This window comes from Vitis riparia, chromosome 12 (genome assembly GCF_004353265.1).
Source record: "Vitis riparia cultivar Riparia Gloire de Montpellier isolate 1030 chromosome 12, EGFV_Vit.rip_1.0, whole genome shotgun sequence".
Lineage (NCBI taxonomy): Eukaryota > Viridiplantae > Streptophyta > Magnoliopsida > Vitales > Vitaceae > Vitis > Vitis riparia.
Window position 1 is genome coordinate 22,379,275 of NC_048442.1, and position 23,126 is coordinate 22,402,400.

General features: G+C 36.8%; 1 protein-coding gene across 1 annotated transcript in view; it reads right to left on the minus strand.

Annotated features, from left to right (window-relative positions):
• Window positions 1-23,126, minus strand: part of LOC117926577 (callose synthase 7) — an 87,714-nt gene that overhangs the window by 25,154 nt on the left and 39,434 nt on the right. The window contains exons 10-17 of the mRNA XM_034845718.1: window positions 18,462-18,596; window positions 18,256-18,332; window positions 18,082-18,178; window positions 11,219-11,341; window positions 11,024-11,141; window positions 10,441-10,772; window positions 10,246-10,298; window positions 596-656 (exon numbers count right to left, since the gene is read on the minus strand). Of these exons, the coding sequence (XP_034701609.1) occupies window positions 596-656; window positions 10,246-10,298; window positions 10,441-10,772; window positions 11,024-11,141; window positions 11,219-11,341; window positions 18,082-18,178; window positions 18,256-18,332; window positions 18,462-18,596 (996 nt within the window). The remainder of the gene's footprint in view (window positions 1-595; window positions 657-10,245; window positions 10,299-10,440; window positions 10,773-11,023; window positions 11,142-11,218; window positions 11,342-18,081; window positions 18,179-18,255; window positions 18,333-18,461; window positions 18,597-23,126) is intronic.

A 23,126-nucleotide genomic window follows, 5' to 3' on the forward strand; every position in this document is an offset into this window, starting at 1 on the left:
AGGGGAAGATACAATGAGCAGGGCCTGCGCTTTGAACCAATTCATCTATCCTCTATAACATGTTCATATTGCTGATAGTGGAATTTGCATTCCCATCAATGGAGGTAGGCATGGTTTTGGAAAACAATGAAATTTCCTATTTTTGCATATGATTTGTACTTAATCTTTTATTAGGGTTACATAACAAATTGGGCCACACACACAAAATGACAACCAAAAACCAACAAGACTATGCTTGAAAACCACAGGCCTACATGAAAATGCACAATCATCTAAAGTTCATAATAGATTGTGCCTTCACCTTTCAAACTACTAAACCTAATACAAACGAACATGATTATACTAGAAAAATCTAGGCCTACACCTAAATGCCCAATCATTTAAAGATCATTTTGATTGTACCTTCACCTATAAACCACTAATCAAATAACAACCAACAAGACTATACTTAAAAACTCTAGGAACATGCCCAAATGCTCAATCATTTAATGATCATACTAGTTGTGCCTTAACCTTTAAAATCACACACACACACACACACACACACACAAACAATGCTACACCTAAAAATAAAGTAAAAGGAGAACAAAGTCACCTCCACATAGTAGCTGAATGCTAGCTTGCTGATCAGCAGTGTGATCCAGAACAGCGTGTACCTGAGGAATAAAGCACCTCCAGTTCATACCATCACTAATGCACCCAAATTAGAGAACTTTATCAGAAAGCTTTAGACTGTTTGTTTCATTTGAATTTTTTTGCACTATAAAATTAAAGTAACTTAGGACTCGAGCTTCTACATGGAATTTGAGATTTTTCTTATCTTTTCTTTTCTTTCTTCTTCTTCTTTTTTTTTTTTTAATTTTCCATTTTGTTTGGAAGCAGCTCCAATAGTTGCATGATAATTCAGAATAGTTTGCTTCTTGTTTTAATCAGGAGACACTTTGATTTATAAATTAACTAGATCCTTTACCTCTAAAGTTCATACCATCACTAATGCACCCAAATTAGAGAACTTTATCAGAAAGCTTTAGACTGTTTGTTTCATTTGAATTTTTTTGCGCTCTAAAATTAAAGTAACTTAGGACTCGAGCTTCTACATGGAATTTGAGATTTTCTTATCTTTTCTTTTCTTTCTTCTTCTTCTTCTTCTTCTTCTTCTTTTTTTTTTTTTTAATTTTCCATTTTGTTTGGAGGCAGCTCCAATAGTTGCATGATAATTCAGAATAGTTTGCTTCTTGTTTTAATCAGGAGACACTTTGATTTATAAATTAACTAGATCCTTTACCTCTAAGCCTGAAATATAACTGTAATTTTTATTTTTATTTTCATTAAGAAAAATCTATGCTCTTGGTTAGTGACAAGTTCTTCATCTGCCTGCTGGCTTACAAAAGATTACTGCACATCCATCTCTTACAGTGACACATATATATAGATATATGATCTAGTAGATGAGATGGCTGAACTTTTTTGTGTCACTGGCAGCACTCAAAAGGCTTGAGACCTGCCAAAAAATGAGATGGACAGCCTAAGGGTCAATTGTTCATTATAAGGTGAGTTACACCACCAAAGTTTCAGCCAAGGCATGCATAAAATGGATAGAAGTCATGGGGGGCTACAATGCAACATGGGGGCTCAGTAGAGGGCTTGGCACATGTGGTCTCAACTTGGTGTAGCTTTTGGCATTGCAGGAGACCAAGCAAGGGCTGCTGGCACATTGTGAACATGATACCTAGAGACAGGCTGGTATGGCCATAGTTAGGGTGCTAAAAGGGTGCCACTTCATAAAGGTATTTGTTTGTTTTAAGTCTTTGATATAAACAAGAGGAATGAACAAGACTAAAACATATTAATGGCTAGAATTTAATTGTTTTAGGGTAACATTTATAATTTATTTTCTTTAGACTTTATGATCAATTTTTCTTGGAATTTTTTTGTTGAAAATAGAGGAAGGCTTACCAAGCCTTTCTTTCATCCACCAGGTAGTGTCTTAGGTTTTCTAACCCTAGAAGCTTATTTCTCCTTGTTTCATTCTTAGCTTTTGGTCTTCGTTTCTTCTGTTTTGGAGAGATGATCACATAGAGCAGAGTTTAACAACTAGACAACATTGAACTAACAGTTGTTCACTACTCTCCAACTTTTGGACATCAGGTGGTATCAAAGCTGGTTGATATGGGGTCGCTTAGTTCACTCTCATCAGTCATGCCTCCTAGACTATGAGGAACCAAATAGCAGCCCAGACTGATCCACCTTTTGACAACAAAAATGAGATTGATCAACTAAGGAGACAAGTTGAGAATTTTTCTTCGTTTCTGATCCAAAAAAAAAAAAGGAGACAAGTTGAGAATTTGAGACAACAATTGACAAAACTTGAAAATCTTGATCATGAAGTCAAAATATCATAATAGGTTGATTCCTTTAAAGAATACATTTCGTAATTGAGTTAGTCATAGAGACCCAGTAGATCCAGATGATTAATAGCGGAGTCAAATTTAAAGATTGAGATCTCAGAATTCCATGGCAGCATTCAAGCCTAAAAGTTTATCAATTGGCTTAATACAATTGAGACAACTTTTCGATATAAGGAAAGCCCAGATGATAAGAAGGTAAGGCTGATAGCTATCCAATTGAAAAGGAATCACTTGGTGGAGCCAAGTGAAATTAACAAGACAAAGAAGGGGGAAATTGAGGATTGAGGATTGCTGATTGAGAAAAAATGAAGACAAAGCTGAAAGAAAATTTTGACCCATTTAAGTTCAAATCATATATCAGCACTGGCATAATTTACAGCAAGGAAACATGTTGGTAAATGAGTAAACAGAAGAGTTTCATCACTTAGTGGCTAGGAATGAGATTTCTGGACATGAAGAACAGCAAGAAGCCTAGTTTATCGGGGGCCTACGACAAGGAACTCAAGAGAACTGAAGCTTACATCAACTTGAAACTATTTCTGAGGCTCACAAAAGGACTTTGGTTGTGTACAAAAATCAAAACAAGATGGGTAATGTCTCTAGCAGGGTACTCTGAGTGAGGGGACAGCATAGTACATAACCTGAAACATGGAGAGGATCAACTGCTGGAGCTGGGTACCAGTTTCATAAAGTTGGAAAAGCAAATTGGAATCAAACTAAATTTAGCTTTAAGTGTTAAAAATGTGGTGAGGACGGGAACAAGTCTTCATATTGTTGCAAAGCTTTCAGCAGGTCATTAAGATAAGGGAAAACAACAGCAAATTGAAGAGGAAGAAGAACTAGTTTATGATGAGGCTGTTGATAAGAAACATGATGACATCCCATATGGTGACAAGGGTGATGCTCTAATTATAAGGAAAAGTTTGATACTCTCAAAGCATAAAATGAAGAAGATTGGCCGAGAACTAACATCTTTCATAGTATTTTTACAATTAGTGGAAAGGTGCACAAATTAATTATTAATAGCAGAAGTTGTAAAAGTCTCAAGAAGTTGTTGATAAACTGAAGTTAAACCAAGCGAAGCATCTAAAGCCATACAAATTAGCAACGGTTCTGAAAGGGTAATGTCATAAAACTCATGACATTTTTCTTATTTCACTTTCCATTGGAAAATGATATATGTTGTGATATAGTTGCAATAGATACATGCCACATTTTACTAAGGCAGCCTTAGCAATATGATAGACACACAACCCACCATGGATAAAGAACATTTATGGAAAGATGATATGAAAATCACTTTAGGACCCATATGAAAGAGGTTTGGTTCCAAGCCTAATTTGAGGAAGGATGTGAATCTTCCTTTCAGAGTCAAGTTTGTTGTGGAAGCTCAAGAACATGGACATATTTATACCTCATTGGCTAAGGAAAAGATTGCAGCCACTAATATTCCTAGGAATATTGAGCCATCCATGATGGAGTATGTGGATGTGTTCCTTAATGATCTCCCTTTAGGGCTACCCCCAATGAGGGATATTATAGCACTATACTGACCTCATTATGGGTTCTATTTTACCTATTAAGGCGGCCTATGAAATGAGTCCTAAAGAGCATGAAGACTTGAACCTCTAAGTTGCAGAGTTACTAGAGAATGGCTTGATTAGAGAAAGCATGAGTCCATGTTTTGTACCAGAACTACTTATGCTAAAGAAGGATCGGAGTTTGTGCATGTGCATTGATAGTAGAGCCATAAACAAGATAACTGCTGGATATTGTTTCCCTATATTGTGCCTTGATGACATGTTGGACATGCTTTGTGGTTCCCAAAATTTGTATAAAACCTGGAGATAAATGGAAGATTGCGTTCAAAACAAGGGAGGGCTTGTCTGAATGGCCAGTCATGCCTTTTAGCCTACCTAACACTTCAAGGACATTCATGCACGTAATGAACCAGTTGCCAAAACCATTTATTAGGAGGTATGTGGCTATATATTTTTATAATATTCTTGCCTACATTCATAATATTGAACGCCACATATCCCATCTTGGTGACATCTTTGAAATTCAACAAAAAGAGAACTTATATTGTAATTTCAAAAGTACAGCTCTGTCATGGACAGACTGATCTTATTAGGCTGTGTTGTATCATCAAAAGGGATATTATTTGATTATGAGAAAGTGGAAGCTATTTTTTTTTATTGGAAACGACACATAGATATGTTGATAGAAAAAAGAAGTACAATAAGAAGGATGAGAAATCCTCCCGCCAAAGAAAACTAAATTACAGGAAAATACACAGAAAACAAACAAACTCTCTATAAAGGACCATTCCTTATGGAGTACACACCGCTAACCAATCAAGTTGTAACACATTAAGGGGAGTCCCCTTAAACGCCTTGGAACAAAAAGCCCAAAGAGAAGCAAGGAAAACAATAGAGTCCCAAAGAAACTCTGAATTCCTTTCTTTATCCTCGAAAATCCTCGCGTTTCTTTCCCTCCACACAACCCAAATTAGAGCGATGCTCGCAGCTTGCCACAAAACTATCCCCCTCTTAGAAGTACCAAAACCATTAAATTTGATGGACATCATGTCAAAGATGCTCCTCGAGGGAACCCAATCCATCTTAGCTAACTAAAATAACCTATGTCATAACCCAATCGTCAAGGAACAATGAAGATAAAGATGATATGCTGATTCCACATGCTTCATGCATAGAATACAAATATCAGGACTAAGGGCTTAGTAGGGTCTTCTCACTTGTAGCATGTCATTAGTATTCACCTTCTTGTGTGCCACTAACCAGACAAAGGACTTCACTTTGAAAGGAACTTGAGAATTCCAAACGAACTTAGAAAAGAAAACCTGAGAAGATCCAGAAAATTGAGATAATGTTAGAAAGAAGGATTTGACTTAAAAAAGCCCTGAAGAGGATAATGGCCAAAATCTGGCATCTAGGACCGAAGGAGATAGATGCAATTCATCAAGTGACCGCATGAGACCTTCTAAGTTCTCTATCTCAGAATCTAACAGGTTACGGTGGAAATTTAAATTCCAAGAGAAAGGACGAGTAGGACCGAGAACTGAAGAAATAGGAATGTTTTTATCCACGACTACTCTAAATAGTCTTGGATATTGGGTTCCCAAAGGTTGATCCCCTCACCACAAATCTTCCAAGAACCGAATTCTTTCCCCATTTCCTACCACAAACCGAGTAAACAAGGAAAACTCCTGAAAGACTTGTGCAATAACCTTCCAAGGACAGCGATGTGACCATCTGACTAAAGTGTTAGCATCCCAACCATTGGAGTGTGAACCATAAATGCTTAATATGACCTGATGTCATAGAGCTGAACCCTCTCTAGGATACCTCCAAGCCATTTCCCTAAAAGAGCGAGATTCCTCAAAGAAATATTCTCAAAACCCAAACCCCCTATTGCCTTCGGTTTACACACAACATCCCACCTCACTAAATGATCTCTTTTGCCTTCCCCAATCCCTGACCATAAAAAATCCCTTTGCAACCTCTTGATTTTTGCAGCCACTGAAACGGGTAACTTAAATAAGGAAAGGAAGTAACAGGGCATATGGGTAAGACAAGATTGGATAAGAGTTATCCTTCCCCCAAAGGATAAGTAGGCTTTTTTCCACCCATCTAATCTACTTGAGATTCTCTCAATCACTGGATCCCAAAAGCCACACGCCTTAGGGTTCCCACCCAAAGGAAGACCCAGATAGAGTATAGGCCAGCCGAAAGCCTTGCAATCAAGCATCTCAGCCAATCTTGAAAGATGAACCTGATCAAGATTGATGCCATAAATACTATTCTTGTCAAGGTTGACCTTGAGCCCAGAAATGTGGCCAAACACTAACAAAAGACTCTTGAGAGTCTGCAGATCTTCCTCCCTAATGTTAGAAAAGAAATTGGTATCAGCAGCAAATTGCAAATGGGACACCCTAGTTCTGTTTCTACCCACCCTGAAACCCTCCAACATATTTCTTTCCTCTGCTCTCATAAGCATCCTACTCAATACATCTACGACTAAAGTAAACAAAAAAGGGGATTAAGGGTCACCTTGTCTTAATCCTCTCAATGCCTTAACCCACCCTTTAGCGCTACCATTCATCAAGATTGCATAAAATACCGAGGATAAACATCCACTCATCCATTTCCTCCATCTAGGATTGAACTCCTTCTTTTCTAACACATGATCCAAAAAATCCCACTTCACGTGATCGTAGGCCTTTTCAAAGTCTATTTTGAAAACGACACCTTCCTCTCCTGATCGTCTTCTCTCGTCCACTATCTCATTCGCTATAAGAACTGCATCCAAAATTTGTCTCCTTTGAAAAAAAGCGTCTTGAGTATAGTGGATGGTCTCATGTAGAACCCCTCTTAGACGCCCTGAGAGCACTTTGGCTATTATCTTGTAGAGACTAATGATCAAACTAATGGGTCTAAAATCTAATATTTTCTTTGTCAAACTCTTTTTGGGTAATAGAACAATGAAAGAGGCATTAGTGCTTTGATTGATAATTCTCCTCCTATGAAATTCTGCGAACACTCTCACCAAATCCTCCTTAATCACATCCCAACAGTCTTAGAATACTGCAATAGTAAACCCATCAGGCCCCAAAGCCTTGTCCCTATCCAGCTGAAAAATGGCCTTAGAAATCTCTTCTTCAGTGAAAAGGGAATCCAACCTTAACGCGCTCTCTTCTGAAATAGGGGACCAATCTAATCCTTCAACACCCCAAGACTCTCCTGTAGGGCTCGCGTAGAGCTTTTCAAAGTAAAGTAAGATCTCCTCTGTGATACTCTCGGCATTCTTCAACACTAAGCCCCTCTCATTCTCCAACTCCTTGATATATTTCCTATTTCACCTGCCATTAGCCACTTTATGATAAAACTTAGAGTTACAATCCCCTTCCTTAACCCATTTCACCCTAGCTTTTTGTCTCCAATGGATTTCCTCCCTCAAAATTAATTCCTCTAGCTCCCCTTTTCTTGAGGCTCTTTGACTTGACAATTCAGAAGTGAGACCCCCTACCTGCTCAATGGCATCAAAGTTAGCTAAATCATTGAGGATACTTTTTTTCTTTTCATTAAGCTCTCCAAAAGAAAACTTATTCCACTCCTTCAATTTGGCTTTAACATATTGTAGTCTCCTCATGAACTTGTGGCCTTCCCATCCGTTTCCTTGAAAACCACTCCACCAATTTCTAAAGTTCTCCTTGAAATTAGGATGTTGTAGCCACATATTCTCAAACCTAAAAGGTGTTGGGCCCCACATAAACGGGTTGGTATCCAAAACAATTGGCCAGTGATCCGAGGTCCTTCTAATTAGGGCTTCTTGAAGGCCTTGGGGAAAGAGCAGCCCCCACTCATTTGAGTAAAGAAAACGGTCCAATCTCTTACACACGGGAGACTCTTGCAAATTTGACCGAGTGAATGAAGCGTTCCGAAGAGGTGGGTCAAGCAATTCGAGAAAGTGGAAGCTATTCAAGATTGGCATTTCAATCTACAACCCATGAAGGCTGTAATTTTCATGTAGCAGCCACTTTTGCCCATAGGTTCATTCAAAATGTCAGCACCATTGTTACACCTATAACAGCTTGGATGAAGAAAGACTCTTTCTAGTGGACCAAGGAAGAAGAAGAAAGCTTTCACCCAAAAAAAGAGAAAAACACTGGAAGAAGCTCCTGTTTTTGCCTTAGCTAATTTTGAGTAGTTTTTCAAAGTGTATTGTGATGCTAGTCCAAGTGTTGGGATTTGATAGCTTCAAAGAGCTGTACAAAGGGATTATTTATGCCCAATTTTGCATGATGTTGTTGCTGGACAGAAGCATGGTTACAGCCTCCAGAATGATTATCTCTTCAAGGGTAATCAATTGTGTATCCCAAATTGTTTTCTGAGGGAGAAGATTATCATTGAGTAGCATGGTTTGCAACATTTTAGAAATTAATAAGTGCATCATCTTAGTGTAACAAGATTAATTTTGGCTGGGTATGAAGTGAGATGTTACAAGTAACGTAGAAAGATAACATATATGCCAATGGTCCAAGGAAAAGCTACTAATGCAGGACTTTATATACCCCTTCTGGTGCCCAATAGACCATGGACAGCATTGAATATGGACTTTTTGCTTGGTCTTACACCAACCCAACAGCGAGTTGATTCTATAATGGTGGTAGCAGAAAGATTATCAAAAAATGGCTCACTTCATCGCTTGTCAAAAACCAATGGATACTACTACTAATGTGGCTAATCCTTCCCTTGAAGAGGTCTATAAGTCGCATGGTGTTCCTCACTTTATCGTTTCTGACTGAGATTCTAAGTTTGCTGAACACTTTGGAAAACATTATGGTCTTGAACATTGCGATAGAATGAGATTTCAGCACTTCCACCCACAAACTGGCAAACAAAAGTTGTTAACAAAAGCTTAGGTAATCTTCTTTTATGCTTGGTTAGAGACAAGCCAAAGCATTAGTGATTCGATTCTTCCTCTTGCTGAATTTGCCTATAACTCCTCAAAGTACCACACAATTCAACTTTCTCCATTTGGAGCGATATATGGCTTGAATCCTAACAGTGTTATAGACTTGGTTCCTATTCCAAACTCAAAGAGGGTCAATGTGAAGGCCGAAAAAGATGGCAGATTTTATTGAATCAATTCATGCACAGGTGAGACAGCTAATTGAAGCTGCATCTCATCAATACAAGGTTGGGAACTACGTATGGGCTATTTCGGCTGAAGATCATGTTCTAGTGGGTGTGAACAACAAGATGTGAGATAAAGAGATTGCTCCATGTGAGAAGACCTTACAAGTCCCTTAACCCTAATTGGTGAATCTTAGGTATCAGGGGTGGAGAGTCGATTGACCATCTTTTTCTACATTGTCCAATAACTCTAAGGTTATGGCACAAGTTATTTAGTCTAGTCAATATGGATTGGGTTCCACCTAGGAGCATATGCGACATGATGACCATCTCTTTTAGAGGTTTGGGGAATTCTATCAGAGGCAAGACCCTTTGACAAATCGCTTGCCTCACTTTGCTTTGTATAGAGTGGCGAGAGAGAAATGCTAGGATTTTTGAGGAAAAATGGAGGATAGTAGAGACAATGTGGGATTTACTTCATATCTATTCCTCCTTATAGGCTTCTTGTACTACTACATTTAAAGGCATTCCCTTCAATGTTTTTTAACTTAACTGGCGATTAGCTTGTAATTAGTTTTTGTATAGGTGTGTAGCTCCAAGGGTGTGGGTTAGTAAGGAGAGGTTGCTTTTTGTAATTACTACATAGCTTTTTGCTCTTGGTATTCATTTGTTTAGTTTTCATTTGTGAGAGGATTCTTTTGTATTTCCTATTTTCTAATTCAATATATTTCTTTGTTGTTTCCTATCAAAAAAAGTTTTTGTATAGGTTTCCTTGTATAGTGAGGAAGTTTTTGTCACATTTTGATTGGATTCTTGTATTTTGTGAGGACGATCCCTCACCCTTCTCTTGCTCTCTTAATATACACTATTTTATTGTTTCAGATCAAACAAAAATATAAGACATTAAAATCAATGGTTGAAACATGGCATCCAACACCATATTTGCCATCAAGTGTTAATTTTTTGGGTTTTACAGATTGCCTGTAAGGCAAGGAAATTTCCTTTTCATATGAAATTAGTTTTCAACCCTTCATTTTACAACAAACAAATGGAGACTTATGCAAACTTGAGAAGACTAGGACCAAGCAGGCAACTTCAATAAAAAAAAGGCACCTATTCCAAGAAAAGGCAATAGAAAAAAGAATATGAATTAATGAACCAAGAACATTTTTTCTTACTTGAGAAGTGAGATGATGTCCTCATGCATGCCTCTACCAACATACAGTTTAGGCTGCAGTACATTAAACACTTGTTAATTAAATAAAGGGGTTGAGGAGAAGAGGATGTAATAATAACAATAATAATAACAACAACAACAACAACAACAATAATAAAACTATCATTAAAAGGTAACATATGCTCATTGTGCTTACCTGAGCCCACCACATAAGAAGAATAACAATGGACCAATTTGAACGTTCCATGGCTTTCCGTAGAGGTGGAAGCAAAAACAGTAATGCCGCCAACAAATTTGGTATCAAATAAATTACAACACAATAACTATAAAAAGACTGGGTTCGCCAACCCCCTATCCAACTGCTGAAAAATTTCACAAGTCCTGTTGGATTCTGCACAGAGCTGGAATAACCAATTGGAAGGACTACAGCCCAAGCAGCTGCAAGTACGAATTTCAGGATGTACCGAAGTATTTGGGTTAATCTCAGGCTCTTCCAAGCATACCAGCTAAGAATTATGTCAAGTGTAGCTGCATAAGAGATTGTACACGGTATAAAGAAATATAAGAAAAACCATTAAATCTAAAACATGTCACTAAAAGAGGGAAGAAATAATTTGAATGAATGTAACTACTATACAAACTGATAAATATTTATACAGATGCCAAACACAATACAGTGAAAGGATGATTTTAAATCTGTGATTAACAAGAATTGACACCATAAACACAATAAGAACATGGGAAAACAAATTCAAATGACTGAGAGCACCAAGAAATACCTTGCAAAAGATTGAGAAAAGCAGAGGTAATGAAAATTGTCAGAACACTTCTAAAGACATCTTCATCAAACAAGGCAGCAAGAGATCCAGAAGGACTCCATGCAATAATTACCATAGCCTGAAAACCAACAAAAGTGCCAATGTAGATAAAGTTAACAACCAAAAACTGAGCTCACAACCTAATTTTGAGGTTACCTGGAAAGCCAATATAAAAAAGATCCACATTCGGTCAAAACTTCTAAAAAGATGCCAAAATGTACGGACTTCCACAAAGTTCGTCTTGGAACTCCTTTTTCCTGGAATGACTGGATTAGGCCCCTGAAAATACATAGACTTCTCATGAATGTTTCAGGAACTCTATACAATAATAAACAGTACTTACCAAAAAAAACCATGCAACAGCACAGAGGTCACAACCCAAATTAATGAAAGAAGAAAAAGACATAATTAAAAAAAATATCAGAAAATGTAAATTCTTAGGTTCATATTATATAGCTTGTGAAGTTTTTCTAATGATTGTTCACAATATATCAATTCACGTAGTGCTAAATAAAGTTACGATAAAAACTATAATTGTGACTCCAAGGAAGTTCACTCATGTGCTAGATAAACATACGTGATAACACTGCCACAGTAACTTGAATCACCCCCTCAATCCCTAACTGGCTTGAATTTCCAACATCCATTGGTTTATGACAATATTCACACCAATGGATGGAAATGACCAAAAGTAGTCACTGTTGAATTTTCTGGAGTAGTGCCTCCAAGCATCACAACTCAACACCTTTATTCTTCAATCACGTAGGCATACGCTTTCCTGATGGGTGAAAGAGGTTCTTTCCCCAATATTTGTACTCTTGATCTAATTCTGGATTAAGAATAGCCAAGAGTTCCAAATACCCTCTCTTGTTCCATTATCTTCTTCAATTTGGCAGTGTCTCCAGTAGCTACCATTTTTATGTGCTGGTAATGATCTAATTTAAGCCATAGACTTCAAAGTTTGTTGTAATATTCAGTCACAAACCAACTTCCCAGCTTAGTAGTATGAATTCAGCGCTACAACTCATATACTCGTGCCATTATTTTTTTTTTTTTATTTGATCAGATATACTTGTGCCATTATTCTAATCTTTGAATAAGTTGGACTAACAATATATCCCATCTTCCCTTTACTTGTAATAAAAAGTTTTGCTGATTGGGACCTTGGCAGGAAATTCTGGCCATTGAGTTTTTGAAAGGTGATTTAAAGTGTAGGGCTGTCATTGTGAATAGTAGATAACGGTGGGTAGGGTTTGGAGTGTGGAGGAGGGATTGAAGGGCAAGGTTGTTTGAGAGGATGGTGTATTTTCACTGGTTTCAGACATTTCAGGAAAAAGAAAATTAGGTTTCTAGTTCAGGAGAAAACCAGTGGCAATCTCAAAGGAATTATAGTGGGGAACCAAGTCACTAGCAATTAAGGCTAGCTTGAAAAAAAAAATGAGCAAGTTAACAGCAATGAAGGTTTTATGTGACTAAGCAATGGAGGCTATATGGATCTTAGCAATGTTAGACTTCTTGCTCTGATACCACATTGAAAAAAGGGGATAATCTATCATATAACTCATTTTATTCTAATTTACAATACACATATACAAAAGAAGGATTGACAAGATCCCCTGAATTAAGCTTTGCCTATCAAAAAAAAAAAAAAAGGATCCCTTAAATTAACCTATAGAAAACATGAAAATATCCCACAGTGCTAAAGAAGGAAAATATCCTAACCTCGTATACATAGAAGATACAAATCAATAGTACTAATACAACCAGAAATTTACAGCTAATTTACTAAAAATAATTGTCTATTGTAAAAAATAATTCCTTATACTAACACTCTCCTTGAAAGTATATAATTTCCATTCCAAGCATGCAAATTACCTATTGAAAGTCTGTACTTAATACTAATTTTGTGAGCACATCTATGACCTAGTTGGATGATGAAACATATGGAATACAAACTTGTTTAGAGTCAAGCTTTTCTTTTACAAAATGTCTATCAATCTATACATGCTTGGTTTAGTTATGTTTAACGAGATTGTGTGCTATGTTTATAACCGCTTTATTGTCACAATAAAGCATCATTCAAGTAGAGTAATTTGCATATCCCCGGTGCCATTTCCTTAAACTTTGTATCTGCATCAGAACGAGCCACCACTAGTAGTTTTTTCCTTCTCCAAGTAACCAAATTCCCTCTTAACAAGGTGCAATACCTAGTAGTTGATCTTTTATTTGTTATGGAGCCAACCTAGTCAACTTCTGTATAAGCTTTTAAATTAAGCTCACCACCATTCTAATATAAGAGGCCTTTCCCTAGAGTTCCTTTCAAGTACCTAACAATTCTATAAACAACTTCAAGATGTGGTTTAAGAGGCTCACCACACTAACAACATAAGTTACATCCGGTCTTGTGTGTCATAGGTAGATAATATTCCTAACCATTCTTTGATTAACACCTCAGTCAATTGGTTCTTCCTTCTCTTGTTTGTCTCTTATCTGATAATTGGCCTCTATTGGAGTGCTAATGAGTTTGCTACCACTCACACCTATTTCCTGAAGGATATCTTGAGCTTATTTCTATTGAGAGATAAAAATTCCCTATTAAGCATAAGGTGTGATCACCTTGACTTTGGGAATAGCCTTGATCAAGCATACACTAGGTAAACCTCCCAAACCATGTGTGAGGTGAATTTTTCAGTCTAAATACCTGGCTCTTATGTTCTCTCACTTTGTATCCCTATGGTATGTTCATATAAACCTCCTCTTCTAAATCCCCATAAAGGAATGCATTCCTCACATCAAATTGACATAGAGACGACTCCTTCATAGCAACTAAAGACAGAAGAATTCTAGTGGTATTCATCTTTGCCATTGGTGCAAATATCTCATGGTAGTCTATACCACAAGTTTGAGTGTACCCTTTGGTGACAAGTCTTACCTTATATCTGTCCAATGATCCATCAAATTTGTATTTCATGGTGAAGATCCATTTGCAACCCACGTGTCTCTTTCCTTCTAATAAATCAACAATCTCTTGAGTCTGGTTATTTATTTCAATGTTATGTTCTCCTCATTCAGGCCATTTTTCCATGATTTTGAGGTTAAGGCTTTTTAACCAAAGGTGGGTATTCGTTAAGATAGCTCTTGTGAGATAAAGGCCTAGTATTGAGGTGAAAATTTCTGCATAGACATAAATTGAGACGTCAAGTGTTGAGTGCAAGATCGAGCCCATTTTCTAAAAGCAATAGGTAGATGAAAGATTAATAAGAGAATAGATTTTTGAAATAGAAGTTAGACTTAGATCATTATTTTCATTGCCTGTTTCAAGGTTGACAATTGGAGTCAAAGAAGTGATGATGGATCTTTTCTTCTTGAAGTACACATTGAGAATTGGAGTCTTAAGTTTCTCAGCCATGATTTCATTATTTATGAGAGGATTAGGAGAAGTTATAACAGGATTTTCAGCAAGTATTTTAATGAAGCACTATCTAATTGATAGTAGGAAAGACTATTGTGGTTAACTCTCTTATTTAGGTCAACAACCATTCTGCTCCCATCATCTTTATCTGCATAAAGACTTCTAACCACTGTCTTTCTTTTCAAAAGCCAATTGTATCATTCTTTTCAACAACAATGACATTTGTTCCTTCTTTCAACTCTTCTTCCACATCCCAATCCCACCTATATTCCAAGCCCAATATATTATCCTCTTGAAGATAGGTGCTATAAAAATATGACTAATTCTCTACAGAAGTCACATCCATAGTGACATAATGCTTCTTTGTAGGAAGGTGATAGCAATTGTAGCCTTTCTTTGTGGAGGAGTACCATAAGAACACACCTTCACATCTCTAGGATCCAACTTTCCATGTAATTGTTCATGGATATGAATATACGATACACACCCACCTTGAAAGTTAGGAAATAGTGTTATGAGTTTATTCACAAATGCTTGGTTTTCTAGGACTTTAGTTGGCATTCTGTTGATAAGGTATGCAATTGTTAGTATAGCATCACCCCAGTATCATTTTGGCACTTTCATTTGGAATAAGAGAGCACATGCGACCTCCAGAAGATGTCTATTTTTATTTCAATCACCCCATTCTATTGTTAGGCATCAACACATGTTGACTGACATAGAATGCCTTCATTGTTCAAGTAATTCATCAATTCCTGATTGAAATATTCTTTGTCATTATTAGATCTTACAGTTTGAATATTGGTTCAAACTTAGTGTCGAAAAATTTGTGAAATGCAAAAAAATTAAGGGCACTTCAAACTTAGACTTCATGAGATAAACCTGAGTGGTCCTAGTGCAATTATTAATAAAAGTAACAACCCAACAAGTTCCTAAAAAATTGGTAACTCGGATTGAGCCCCAAACATTTGAATGAATTAAATTGAATGGAGAAACAAATTGAATCTCTTTTCTTGGAAAGCCCACACGATGATGTTTAGCTAAAGTACATGTGATGGGGGAAAGCCTTTTAAAGTTTATTCAAGGAAGAAAGGGAAGACCTAAGTAAACTTTAAGTAGGATTAATATTAATTAGAATTGAATAGGGATTGGTATTTATTGGAGTCTAATTAGGATTAGCTAGTTGAGTTATAATATAATTAGAATTTGAGTCATGATAGGTTATTAGAGTCCTAGTAGACTTTGGATTTCTTAGAGAAGCCTATAAATAGGCTAATCAATGTAAATCAAAGGGATGAATTTGATGAATAATATTATACTTTCTTTCATTGTAAGGTTGCAACCCTCAATGGTGAGACTCCATTGATTTTCTTCTAGGTGAGACTCCTAGAAGGCCTTAGTGAGACTCTAAGGTTTTTCCATCTTTTCTTCATTGTTTCTTCTTTCTCTCTATTTCTTATCTTATAATTTTCTCTACCATAAAATTTATTCCTTGTTCCTCTCCTTACACCCTAAAAATAAAACCCTAGCCCACTTACCCTTGAGTGTAGGCAACCATCCTAGGGTTGTCCTACATCAACATGACTCACAATGAAACTTGCAAACATCTATTTTCTCAAACAAGGGAACAACCCTTTTAACAAAGAGAATGGGGGTGTCCTATATGGTTATGCAAAAGAAGGATTTAGTCCAAACTAGTTTTATGGGTTAAAACCAAGAATTGAGACTCTTCTTTTCCACTTCTCTAATCTGTATCCAAGTAGTAAAGTCCATCTTTCAACTTACCATGCCAATCATCTTCCTGAACAATCCTGAAAATAACAAGTGGGAGTGAATTCAACAAAACAATTCAAGTCTCTTACGATTTTTCCAGTAGAGAATAAACTATAATTTAAATTTTAGGACATGAAGGAGAGTGTAAGGTTAAGGTGGGTGAGATATGTACAGATCCTAAGCCAGCAACCAAGGAGAATGAAGCCTTTGTACCTGATTGAGCCATGGAATAAGAACCTGAATTTGAAGAGGAGTATGCAAGGGAATTCTTCAGTTAGTTCAACAGTTGTTTTAGCCTCTTAATATCAAATTTGTTAAATCTTGGCTATTCTGATTTTTCTTCAACAATGGCTGTATGATTGGCTTGTCCCAATCGGGCAGGCTGATTTCATCTTTTGCTGTTGATCAGTTTCAAGTTTTGAGGTTTTCCATGTAGCTTCCGACAAATGGGTCTTATGCGTCTTGGTTTGTTGCAATAATCATATCACATTTAATCCTTGTCCACTGTTTTCTTGTTGTCCCCTACATTTTGTTTTAGTTTAGACACCGCTAGAACAAAAGTTTTTTGTTGTAGGACCACTATTTTCAATTTTATTGCCCATCAATTCTTTGAGGCTTTCCTTCACACATGTTTGATGGAATTTAGGATTATGCCTCAAAAAAAATTGAAAGACTAAATGTGTTTTCAGCATGTCCCTCATCTTCTTTGTGTAGGCGGCATATTACATCTCCATGTTTTGGCAAGAATCTAACTCTATCAATCAAGAGAGTTATAGTATTTTGTGACACTTAAAGACCTTTGTTTGGTATTCATAATTTGACAAACTTAGCAGGTGGAACCAACCTTGGGACAGGTCCTTTTAACAATCTTCCAAATGTCCTTAGTCATGGGAGAGAAGTAGATATGTCTTACTGATGTCTAGTTGCATGGAGACTACTAGCCAAGACATTACCATCAAGTTTTCTACCTCCCAAATCTCATGCTTAGGATCACTTTTGACTGGTGGTCTTGCTAACCCACTAACGCGTTAGAATTTCCCTTTGCTTCTCCCTGGAGGGTAGGAGTTTCAAAGCATATGGATACCTAGGCACTAAAAGAAGCCGCTACAGAAGTGGTATTGGTGGGCTTAGGAGTTTCAAACATGGTTGAAGGAGAATAGAATTTGATAGGAGAAATTGAAAGAAAAGAAGATTTTGGAGAAAGTGGTAACAAAAATGACAGCAATGAAGGATGTGAGTTGAGAAATAAGCAGTAAGGATAATGGCGATGAAGGTCGTGGAGGACAAAATGGTGCCAATCAACTCCACCAAAATAGAACATAAATAAAGGCCTATAAACCTAAGAACCTAAAATGGGTCTGCTCCCATGTGAATTTGTGAAAGAAAATATGAAAAACTGATTCATTCCTTAGGAAAAAATATTACAAAATATATAGAGTAACTAGTTGACTTATAAAGCACTAAACTAAGAAAATATCCTAACCTCCTATAGATCAATGGTAATAATACAACCAGAAAATACAACTAATTTACTGAAAGAAATTTCCTATTCTAGCACTATAAAAAAATTCTCTTAAATTAAACAATCTAACTTCTAGCCTATATAAAATTTACCCAGATTTCTTGGTACAGAAATCTTGGGTAAACTTTTAAAAGAAAGGAAAAAATATGGCAGGAAATATTTGGACTAATCTTCAAACAAGATTTTTAGAGCTACTTAATGTCATGTTTCTTCCTAAAATATCATAATATATTGAGGATATTATAGATTAAAAAATACAACTAAAATACATTGTTTGTAGCAAATGAACATTAATATCATTTTGATAAATACCTCCTTTGAACCTGATGTCACTGGATTCATATCAGTGTGCATAAAGAAACCAGCTTTCAGTTCCATTGGCCACCCTAATCGAAAACATTTATCAGACCTGAAGAGGCAGATTTTTTAGCTATGTGATACTTAGCTACAGCGTTGATAGAAAAATTAATAGTCAAGAAGCATCACCAGAAGTATTCATTTAGATCATCATAATTTCTCCACTTAGAGTGGCTTGCTTTGCCTCCTTTGTTTCTCCTGGCTTCCTTTTTCACCAAAAAATAAAAAAAATAAAAATATATCTATATATATATAAAATATAAAATTTAGATAACAACTTATAAAATAGTAAGCAGAAAACAAAGAGTGATGCAGTGGAATAATACAACAGTTACCTTGCGCATGACATTATAGATAGGGGTTATAACATCTTTCAGAAATGATTCTTCACCACGAGAAGCTATCTGGTATGGACCACCACTGACAGGATGGACATTGCTATATAAAATTCCTTGAAGCTCATGTGCCATCTTATTATATCAGGAAACAAGGGATTGGTTATTTCAATTATTAAGTACAAAACAAAACAAACAAAAACACTTGTACACATCAAAGGTGGTGCATGATCATTTGAAATTCAGGGCATTATACTTGACAGCAAAAATATACTTATTCTGCAAGTTAACAGAATTCTGTAAAGAATTACACCATGCAGCTTCAGCTTTTTCCACACAAAATAAGTGCAGGTTGAAAACAAGACTTAGTTCACCCTTCAACATGCCTGAACAAGTAAGAGTTGCATTGGACTACCGAAATTTAACAGTCATCAACCTAATAGTAAATTATAAGGACCATCGTTTAAAAAGAACCAAAAAAAAAACCAAATTTGTACATCAAACATCACCTAGCCTTCAACTGACCTATTAACCTAGTATTTAGCAGTCAAGACTACTTTCAAACTGCTACCTGTGTGTCACACCCCCACCATAAGGCCACACCAAAACCAACCATGCGCCCCACACCCTCTCCAATTTAAAAAATAAATCAGAATAAAAAAATAAAAATAAAAAAAAATAAAAAACTGAAATTTCAAGCTAACTAGAGGCCCAAGCAAAGATGACTACAGAATTTGGCCACAGTAAGCCTCTTGGTTGCTCCTGCAACACATCCAAATATCAAAATCAGACATAGGCGTCCATTTCATGTGAATCTGATTTCACTGTAATAGAATTAGAATTCTATTGTGATACTTGACCATGAAAATATAGGCTGGGTGCATTCAAGGCCAGTGCTTTGGAATTGACAAGCACAAAAAACCTCAAATGAAATAAGAACAAATAATCCAAATAGAGAATTCTAAGGAGTTTATTCCAAAATTTAAGATGACATTCAGTTATGAAAAAAAAAAACAGCATATCAGAACTTCCACAGATCAAAGCCCTGTTACAACATTCTATCCCAAATAGCATTAGCTACATTTACAGTCTTTACATTCATCTTCTTGGCTGCCACATTCTGTTTCTTGTTTATTATGCAATTCTACCCATGAAACAATCACAATCCATGTTCCCCAAAGTGAACTGTGGGGAATCTAGGAATATTATTATTATTTTTTAGTAAAAGGGAAAAAAATATGATATTTATTTTTAAATTTGGATTTTATCTTGATATTTATTTTTTAAATTCCGATTTAGTTATAATTAGTTTCCTATTCTATTTTTTAGGGAAGTTCCTATTTTCTAATTAGAGGAGTCTCTAAACTTATATTGTATCCTTTGTATTTTATTTTTTTGAAAAGAGGATTAATAAAAATCTATTTTCCTCAAAGCCTACATGGTATCAGAGCATAGGCTATTTATCAAAAAATTCCCATGGTCAAGACGACTATGATTGGGGCCAGCGAAAATTCATCCTCTTTGATTATGACAGAGGATGGCCAGACAAATTTGGTTGCTCCCCCTAAATAGACCCAATATCTCATGTGGGAAATCAACAAAATCACCTAATCATAGGGTTTGATCAGCTATAAAGAACCTATATACGGTATATATTAGCTCTTAATATTAGCTTGGTAGAATTAGTCAATCAATGTACAAATTAGGATAACTGTAAAAGTCAACTATTGACTAGGATAGCTGTAAATTAGTGATTAGGACAGCTATAAATTGGGTGTTTGCCTCTTAGACACTATTATATATTTGTATTATTTGTTTAATCAAATATCAGAGTAGTTTTTTGAAACAATATGGTATCGGAGTCACTGTAGTTTCTTGGGCTCAATTTTTTCTAGCGACTTCGCCTTACTTTTTTTCCTCCATTTTTTGTCGTCTCCGTCGTTCTTTCTCCAAATTTTGGTGTCTGCTCCTCCTTTCGCCCCCAATTTGATAATCCTACTCTCCAAATCACTACCCAAAAACTCAATGATCATATTTTCCTTGAGTGGTCTCGGTCAACCAAACTCTTTCTATTAAGTCAAGGGAAAGATGAGGTATCTACGTGGAACAATAACAGAACCAGAAACTTCGGATCCTAACTTTTTTTTTTTGATAAGCAACAGCAGAAAATATATTAAAGAAGGCCGAAAGGCGACACCGCATACAGGAGGTATACAAAGCAGCCACAAGGCCAAAAAAACAAAAACAAGAACACCTCACCAGCCCTTAGGGGACCGCTACCCACTCCAAGAAGCCTAGAAGTGAAGAGGACTCCTCTCCCCTATACAACTTAGCCCAACTCCACAGACTACATACAAAGGAATTCTTAAGAGTCTGAATAGCCAAAAGACCCCCTCTAAAAGCTAACTTATTTCTTTCCTTCCACACCGTCCAAAAAATACATAACGGAATGGTCTTCCATATCTTCTTCCTTTTTTTACCCACAAAGGGGCCCCGCCAACAAAACAACGCCTCTTTGACCTTCTCTGGAAACACCCACTGAACCCCAAATAAGGCAAAGGCGATTTCCCAAAGGGTCCTAACCACTGTACAGTGTAAAAGAATGTGATTTACATTTTCCTCTTCACAACCACACAAAAAACAACAATTTGGAAGCTGCCACCCACGCATTTGCAGCCTATCCAACGTGAGGATTTTTTCCCAAGTAGCCTCCCACGCAAAAAACGCCACTTTGGTTGGGACCTTATCCACCCATATATTTTTTCTCGGAAAAACAATAGAATTAGGGGCTGCCAGCAGATTGTAAGCCACCCGAATCCGAAAACTGGCAGAATCCCCACCTTTCCAAAGCACCAAGTCCTCCTCTGGGGTTACTCTGATGTCCCTTAGCAAAAAGAGCAAATCTTCTATCAACACCAGCTCCCAATCATTAGAATCTCTAATCAATATGAGATTCCACCCTCCTTGGCCAAGCCTTGGGTCCCACACATCATTCACCAATTCATTACTGCACACTGCCAAGGCAAAAATATGAGGAAACGCTTGGGACAGCGCTTCGGTGCCGCACCAATGATCAGTCCAGAACATGATCTTGGTCCCCCTCCCCACCTTGAACTTCAAGTTATTCCAGCACCAGCTCTTCTCCTTTAAAATCTCCTTCCAAACTCCCACTCCAAAGGGCCCCCGGGCTTCCTTAGATTTCCAACCACAGCCCTCCAACCCATGCTTCACCCCGATTACCTTCTTCCACAAGACATCCTTCTCAACGGCAAATCTCCAAATCCACTTGCCCAATAAGGCCTTGTTCAATAACCCCATCCTCCTAATACCAAGACCCCCCTTCTCCTTTTGAGTACACACCACCTTCCAATTAATTAAATGGATTTTCCTGCCCATGTTTCCCCCTCCCCAAAGAAAATCTCTTTGTAATTTCTCAAGCCTTTTAGCCACTGACTTAGGCATTCTAAAGATGGACATTTGATAAATAGGAATGCTAGATAGGGTACTCTTAATCAGAGTGATTCTCCCGCCCTTAGACAAGTATTGTCTTTTCCAACGGGCATTGATTCAAGAGCTAGTGATCATATGACCAAAGAATCCAATTTTTTCTTATCATATATACCTTGTTTTGGCAAACAAAAGGTGCAGGTTGTTGATTAAACTTTTACTCCAATTATTGGTAGAGAAAATGTGTCTCTTTCACCAAAGATTACCCTCACTTATGTACTGCATGTTCCAAAAATGTCTTGTAACCTATTGTCAATCAAAAAACTTACCAAAACCTCCAATTGTTCAGTAACTTTTTTCCCAAATCATTGTGTTTTCCAGGACCTTACTTCAAGGAAGATGATTGTCAATGCTAAGGAGAGAAATGGCCTATACTACCTAGACACCGAGGAAGGAGGAAAAGTTTAGGGTTATCAAATAAAGAGGACTGTTGAAGGATTTTTTGAAAGCTATTGGCTGATGCATGAGAGATTAGGACATCCAAGTTTTGCTTACCTACAACAGGTGTATCCTAAACTTTGTATCAACCTAGATAACTCTAAGCTCAAGTGTGAAGTGTGTGAATTGGAAAAACACCACTGGGTTCCCTATCCTTTGAGTAATAATAAGAGAAGTGAAGTTTCTTTCTCTATTATACATACGGATGTGTGGGGACCTTCACGAGTAACTTGTCTTTCTGGAGCTAGGTGGTTTATTAGTTTCATTGATGATTGCAGCAGGACTACTTGCGTATATCTATTAAAAAGGAAATCTGAAACTATTAATATTTTGCAAAACTTCTACAAAATGATACAAACACGATTTGGTGTCCAAGTACGAGTGATTAAATTTGATAATGGAACTGAGTACTTCAATGAAAGTCTAACTACGTTCTTCTCTCAAAATGACAATATCCACCAATTTACATGTGTGGGGATGGCTGAACGAAAAATAGACACCTCCTTGAAGTAGCTCAGGCACTTGTGTTTGCAAGAAATGTTCCAATGACTTTTTGGGGGGATGCCATCCTTAGTACAGCCTATTTAATAAACCATATGCCTTCAAAAGCCCTTGACTTCAAAACTCCCATTGAAACCTTGAAAAATTATTTTTCCCATATACCATAGTTTGCCTTGCACGCCTAAGTCGCGCCTCCTTCAACAGGCATCGCCTAGAGTA